This window comes from Cucurbita pepo, chromosome 9 (genome assembly GCF_057944985.1).
Source record: "Cucurbita pepo subsp. pepo isolate OVF chromosome 9, ASM5794498v1, whole genome shotgun sequence".
Lineage (NCBI taxonomy): Eukaryota > Viridiplantae > Streptophyta > Magnoliopsida > Cucurbitales > Cucurbitaceae > Cucurbita > Cucurbita pepo.
Window position 1 is genome coordinate 11741534 of NC_141806.1, and position 7263 is coordinate 11748796.

General features: G+C 39.4%; 1 protein-coding gene across 1 annotated transcript; it reads right to left on the reverse strand.

The window, feature by feature from the left end:
* On the reverse strand, positions 1-7263 carry LOC111801488 (uncharacterized). The gene is made up of 8 exons (XM_023685498.2): positions 7106-7263; positions 6321-6570; positions 5235-5358; positions 4668-5011; positions 2849-4538; positions 2499-2746; positions 565-650; positions 1-491 (listed from the first exon to the last, which is right to left on the reverse strand). The coding sequence occupies exons 1-7, from the start codon at positions 7159-7161 to the stop codon at positions 585-587; spliced, it is 2778 nt and encodes a 925-aa protein (XP_023541266.1). The 5' UTR covers positions 7162-7263; the 3' UTR covers positions 1-491; positions 565-584.

Consider the following 7263-nt stretch of genomic DNA (forward strand, 5'->3'; position numbering starts at 1 on the left):
TGGAACAATTCAATCTAACATATCTTCATAAGCTACAACATTTCAAGAGTCTTTAATATTACAATATTCAAAAAAACGAACCCATGATCGACTCTGGATAACGACCTCGACGAAGATAGTAAAACGAGGCTATAATTACAACAGTTGACACAAACAGAGAGATGATACTGGTACTACTAAAACTGCAAAACTCATAATTGAGCAGCAACAGAGATGAACAGTTCATAAATACAATGAGTAAGGTTCTCTAGTATTCTCCAAATGGCACACAATCAAAACTATCTTTTGAGTAGCAGATAGATACTAGTAGTTGTAGTTGCACCAAATAGGTGCTCAAATACTATTACTTTGAGTAGGTTTTACTTAGCACTGCAAAAAGAAATGATGGGGAGAGCTAAGTCAGAATCACGCCCTCGTTGCCTGGCTTCCTTTCTCGACGACGTATTTTTTGAAATTTGAGGCTGATCCATCACCAGAAAACTAGCAGATTGCTGAGAAGTAGAAATGTATAATCAGCAGCTATTTCATAAAGTTAAGAGATGAGAAATTTGGGTTTGTGAATACTTTCAATTGGAAGCTAAGCCTCAAGATTTCCCCTGGCTTCTGCTTGCTGAGTGTTGTCGCAGCAGTTTTTTACCATGATGATCATCCTGCAAGAGCATCACAATCTTTCAGTTCCTCAGAACAATAACAATAAAACAAGAAACAGAGAGGCGTCTTTCCGAAGACTATTTGTTTATACAAAGACGGGCTGATTCAAGTGCATACGCCACTAATATCAGACTCAACAAAGACTGAGGATGGGATTCTCTTACGAAAGTGGCCAAGAATCATCGCCCAAAACCGAAGAAAGAAAGACAACAAAAAGAAAGAAAGGGGAGAATTGGTAAGGGGTAGAGTATGCTTCATTCAGTGATTTGATATACAAATATTGTTTTATTTTCATTCCAAACAGGATTTCCTGCAAGATACTAAGAAAGTTGAAGTAAAAGAGAGACAATGGCAACAGTCTCCTCTGAGCATTACCTGCTGCTGCCTATCCTGTTGAGGGTTGTCGGGAGGGAGTCCTACATTGGCTAATTTAGGGAATGATCATGGATTTATAAGGAATACATCTTCATTGGTATGAGGCCTTTGGGGGAAGCCCAAAGCGATGCCAAGAGAGCTTATGCTCAAAGTGGACAATATCATACCATTGTGGAGAGTCGTTATTCCGAACATGAAATCAGAGCCAAGCCCTAAACTTAGCGATGTCAATAGAATCCTCAAATGTCGAACAAGAATTGTGAGCCTCGAAGGTGTAGTCAATTAGTGACTAAAATGTCAAACAAAGGGTTTACTTTATTCGAATGCTCCTACAAAGGACGTTTGTTGGTCGTTAAAAAGGTTGTCCCACCATTCACGTCCATGGGAAGGGCCATATACCCACTTGTGTCCGAGGTTATGATGAAACTTCTATCTGTGATTCTATAATTAAACATTTTTCAATGTAATTCATTGCTTTTTCATTCTTTGCTACATTAGAGATCATTTTTTTTCTTTTGTGCCTCCTTTCCAATCTCTACTCTTCACTCCATTTTCAAGGCAAGTGATCTTTTTTAGAAACTTTGTGTGAGATCTGACATCGGTTGGAGAGGGGAATGAAGCATTCCTTGTAAGGGTGTGGAAACCTCTCCCTAATAGACGCGTTTTAAAACCGTGAAGTTGACGGCAATACGTAACGGGCCAAAGTGGACAATATCCGTTAGTGGTGGGTTTGGGCTATTACTTTGGGGCCCAAAAATGTGATATTCTTAATTATAGATGTCACATTTTAAGGGCAGTTCAACCATAACTTCTTTTCCAATTTTGCATTTTCAGCACACTGACTGGTTCATTGCCTGTTATATTCTTACATTTAGGCCACTTGTACATAGTTTTGGTATCAATTGAGTTCGTCGAGGCAAAAAGTTCCTCTATCATCATCCCTTTGTTGGTTGAGACCAGGTTTTACGGTTCAGGTTGTTCTGGGAACTCTTCGGTTCAAAACATAAGTTTTCAAGATGTTAGCAATTAAAGCGCTATGCACTCTAATGCTTTCTCCCTTTGGTGGAGGAAAGAAAGAGGGTTCAACATTGTTCTTAAGTTTGTTATCACGAGTCCATTGGATTTTTGGATTCATTTCTTTTTGTACAGCCTTTTGACTACTTTTGTTTGGCTTGTTTTCTGGTTTTGTTTTGTATTCTTTCAGTGACTCCATGAAAGCTGTGATTCTTTAGAAAGAAAGAAAATGACATATATACTCTAGTGTTCCCAAGGCAAACCAGCTCTACCACCCATATAAGCTATAGCAAAGAGTTATCCAGCACAACAGCACTTACATGGCAGACAAGCAAAAAGGATGGTATGCTCCAATAGAATCCAGAATTCATGTATTGATTCAATGAAGAAAGAGAAACAAGATCTGCCTTCATTTTCATTAGCTAATGTGAATTGTAGAAAGTTAAAAGGAAACTGACCTTGTAAAGAGATGCTGCTGACTCAGATTGCAACGTCTGAACTCCCGTACGCCCAAGGGATTGCAGAGCATCGAGTGCATCTAATGTCAGCTGCCAGCCATTAAGAGCGACTAAATCTGCATTGGCGTTGGAGCCACCACTTGAACTGCCAGCAGCAGCAACGTTTCCATTTACCCAAGGGCAAAATTGATTGTGATGGACTATTGGGTCGAACTCGATTTCATAATTGCTTTCCCCTTTTTGAGGCGCTGAAAAAGACGAGTCCCAAATCACTAACAGAAGAAAATTGGAATAATATGTTTAAGTAGGTAAAATTGCTACGCCAGATATGCAGAATTCTTAAAATATACCCGCATTTGGATCCTTGATCTTATTTTGTCCATGAGTAGGTCGTGCAGCAGCATCGTGACTGCTATTCACGAGGACTGTCTTGCAGCTTTGGCTCGTCTTTCCACCACTTTCGACAGAATCATCTTTAGCAGAACCATCGATTTTCGATCCACTATCAGCTCTTTCTACAGGCCGAGAAAACATCTCTTGGCTATCACCATGAGGGTCCTCCCTGATGAGGTCATCAGGAACAATCTCATCCATTAGTCCAGGATCAGGGGCAGATTCACCAGTTTGTCCCTGGTTCTCTGCATCCTCTAGTCTGGGTTCGACGTCACCAACAACGCTATCTGTCCTATGAACCAATGCATCAGCCCCATGAATTTCAGCCTCATGACTAGCACACATTCCAACACTTCCACCACTTATTCCAAAGCTAAACACATCCCTTGCCTGAGTAGTGACAGTATCAGCATTGAATATTTCTTCACCATCATTTGTACTGCTGACACCCATTTCACCAGGAACTTCGGAAGCTGGTCGAAGAAAAATGCTCTGCTGAGCTTGATTGCTATAAATCAATTCTGATGTTTCATTATTATCTAAATTCCCGTGTGTACTGGAAGAGGGGAAATGAACATCAACATCCCCTGGATAATTTTCGACACTTTCCATAGAGTCCTCATCAGCACTATGACACACCGTGTCCATTGCAATAACAGATGATGCACGGGTAGAATCCCTAGCTGATTGAATTCCAGTATATTGGTCGCCTCCTTGCTGAGACGAAGTAAATTTTTCCCCATCCATGGAAAGGTCTAAACCCATAGAATGACTTGGACCAGCACCTGCTGAATCTCTTTGGTAAGAACAGAAAGTATCAAAGAAATCAGAATCACGTGTACGTTTTGAAGGTCCAGCTGAATATTGTCTATTGTCTGTGACTTCATCACCATCGCGATCTATAACAGTTCCTTCAACACTATCAGCTTGATGCATCCTTACACGAGCCCTGTCATCTGAACTCCCATGTTTATCCAAACTCCGTTTACGGGAGCTAGGACCTCTTGATTCATATGAAGCCGCACGATCACCAACCTCACTGCCTGAAGGTTGCCCAATGATCAGATCCCTTCCCAAATCCCCATTGGGAATATGTTCAGAGGTTGTATTCTTTTCCAATTGAGAAACGTCTAGGCCCCCTGCCATTGTCAGATTCAAATCAACATCTGTGTTCGGTTGTAAGTTTGCCTCGTTTGTCGTTGCTACTTCATCACGATCTTCAATACGTTCTTTATCGACATCGTCAGTAGTCACCCATCCGTTAATTCCACTAGCTGCACTTACTCCACGTGTCAGACCCATTTTCTTACTTGTAGAAGGAATATCAATGTTGTTAGGGGCAAAATGAGCAGGTCGAGAAACGGTAGGGAAATCCAATATCCTAACTGTAGCACCACATATGCTACAATCTAGTATAGGTGATCTAAATTCAGTTCTAGAGTCCTTAACCAGCAATTTACCCTTTCCAGTGTCCTTTTTAATGGAAGTAGAGAGTGATTTCTTGCTTTGAGCAGCATCATGCAACTGAGCCTCAGTAGGCCCAAAAGAACATCCATTTCGAGCTGATTGTGCAGAATGCTCTTCACAGTCTTGAACATCTAAATGCCATCTTGGTTCCCACCCACAAAGGCTAATAATTTTCTGTGCCTGGAAATGGAAAAAAAAAAAAAAAAAAAAAAAACAACAACAGATAATTAGGTATGGTAGGGTATCCAGCTGAAGAATAAATGGGAATTAGAATACCGACGAAACGTTAATGATAATAAAGTAACCTACTTGAGAATACAAATAAAACGTTCCATCTTGAGAGCTGTCAAGTAGTTCACGTGTACCCTCTGGTTTTACATTTACTTCACCCATCGTGGAATTTGAGGATTGTGTTAAAAAGCGATCAAGCTGTGCACTCCGAAAAGTACGCATTTGTTCAATTGCTGAAGAAGCTATAGAAGGCAAAGATTGAAACTGCAGAAGTCCATCGCATCGATCCTTAAAGCCTCCAACTAAAGCAGACTGGGGTGTTGGAGGGAACTGCACCAAACTTTCAGGGCAGCTATTTCCTCTCCAAGGACAAGAGACTTTGTGTCCAGAATCCAGCTGCTTTGTAAACTCAGCAAGTTGAACTTCATTAACACACAAAGAGGAGGAGAATCATAGGTAATTAATATCAGCAATTCATAGGTAATTAATATCAACTATCAATATACCTCAGTAAATGTCAACAGGTGCTTTCAGGCGTTCGGTATACTTTTCTTTTGTGTGTGTTTGTGTGTGTGAGTGGGCAGGCACCAAATAGATAAAGAACCATATATATTTTAGTAATGGCTTAACATTAATGAATCTAACCTTCAGCAGATGTCCATGATTGTAGTAATTCAAAGCTCAAACTGGCGCCACAAGATTCACATTCAATTTTATCAACATCGACATTCATCCAACCTCTCTGTGCACATGCAAGTGAATTGACTACCTGCGAAACATCAAGAAAGAATACTATTCCCTTAGCTTCCAAATTTGTTACCATTAGAATATTTTTTACTTTTCAGTAGTATAAGAGGAGAAGGTAAAGTTGTATGGAAAAAGAATTGAGATAAAAAAAAAATTAAAAAAAAATAGTCCAGATAGACTCCACAGTTTCAATTAATTAACAAAAGCCATTGTTCTTTTTAACAAAATCGATAACCTATAGCATCGTTTCATGTCAGTTACACCTATAAACCAACTGTACTTAACAGGCCATCAGAGAAGTTCTCTCAACTTAAATTGAGCACAGGCTCAAGAGGTTGCCTATGTCTAAATTAACAAGTTTAAGAAATCCTCAGGTTTGGACTACTACATGAAATATAATTGAATACGAGGTCGAATCTTTATTAACTGTTAATAATTCCAAGAATGAGGCAATAAAGAAAGATTAAAATCTTTTCAATAATCCTCCAATATATCCTTACAGAAAGCTGGATGCATCTCTGTAGACAGATCCACAAACAAAAATCTAGGTGTGAATGAACAGTATGATTCCAAAAGCTATCTTTTAAGTTATTGTTTAATGAGAAACGCTCACAGACACACAAAATAAAAATAAAAACACATTGATGGTCTTTCTCTCTATGAACGAATAAAAACGTTATTTTCTTTGTAAGTTATGATTTTACATAAATGATACCAATAAAACCAAGAGAACAAATAGTTTCGTATCTCAGCTAGAAGTAACTAAAAGTTGCATGCTCTAACCTGCTGGTTCTAGAACACAGAGTATTCCAATATGAATTCAGTCAGCACCAGTTAAGATTATGAGTTGAAAATTATCTTTCAAGCTTTAAGCCGTAGAACTGTTTGGCTTTGGAACCAAATATATACAGTAATTGTTAAGTAACATGCAAAGTCACACACAATGCTGCAGGATTCATGTAAATAATCATTCAAAATTATAACCTTGGGTTTTCCAAACCAATTTCCAGGCTTAAAGGTAGCCAAACGCCTTAGTAAATCTCCTCTTTCCCATGGTCTGCAAGAGTTTCTCGACATACCAAAAGCAGAACCACCAACACCCGTGCTCAAGGAAGGCTGAGGTGGTTGTGACCCAACATAAGATAAAGACGCAGCTTTCGAACCAAGTCCACGAATCGACCCATCGACACTTCCAATATTTGTCGGAACAGCAGGGGATGAAGCTCCAGCAGAACTGATAAGATTCATAGAGAAACAAGAACTAAGTAAGACAATGTAAATTCAAATTATCAACTGCATCTTACCCTTCCATCATTATCCAGTGAAACAACTACAAGTATACTTCACAAATTATGTAGACTCATACCTCAATATCAACATACAATTTCTCCGTATTCAATCCAAACACGAAACACGAAACATCTAATCATGTAACAAACGAAACACATAACATAACCCTTTCGAACCCACCTCACATTACAACACAGTCACAGCAGATCCACTTTCGACATAAAAAAAATTAGCTAAACTAACCAACCCAGCAACCGCAAATTAGCTAAATCCCAAAAAACAATTGCAAGAGAAGATTTCCAAACTTCAGTGGACGTCCCACAATCTCGCGAACACGAGAGAGTAAGTGGAGGAAATTCCGAGCTAAAAATCGGGGGAAATCAGCGGAAAGAAGAAAATTGTAAAACCCTAGGTTGACCAAAACTTGAGAGAATCGTAGGAGTAATGAAAGGCATGATTGAATGTGAATGGAGGAGTACCTGGCGGCCGGAGTTGGATCGACAGTACCAGCTGAGCTGATTACCTCCTCCCTCATCCTTGCGAATTGATTCTGGTTTGGAATTTTTGAGGAACTGAGTTGAAAGGGAAACAGGTGTGTGAAAAAAATGAGACCTTTGCTTAAATCTTGTTTTATAAT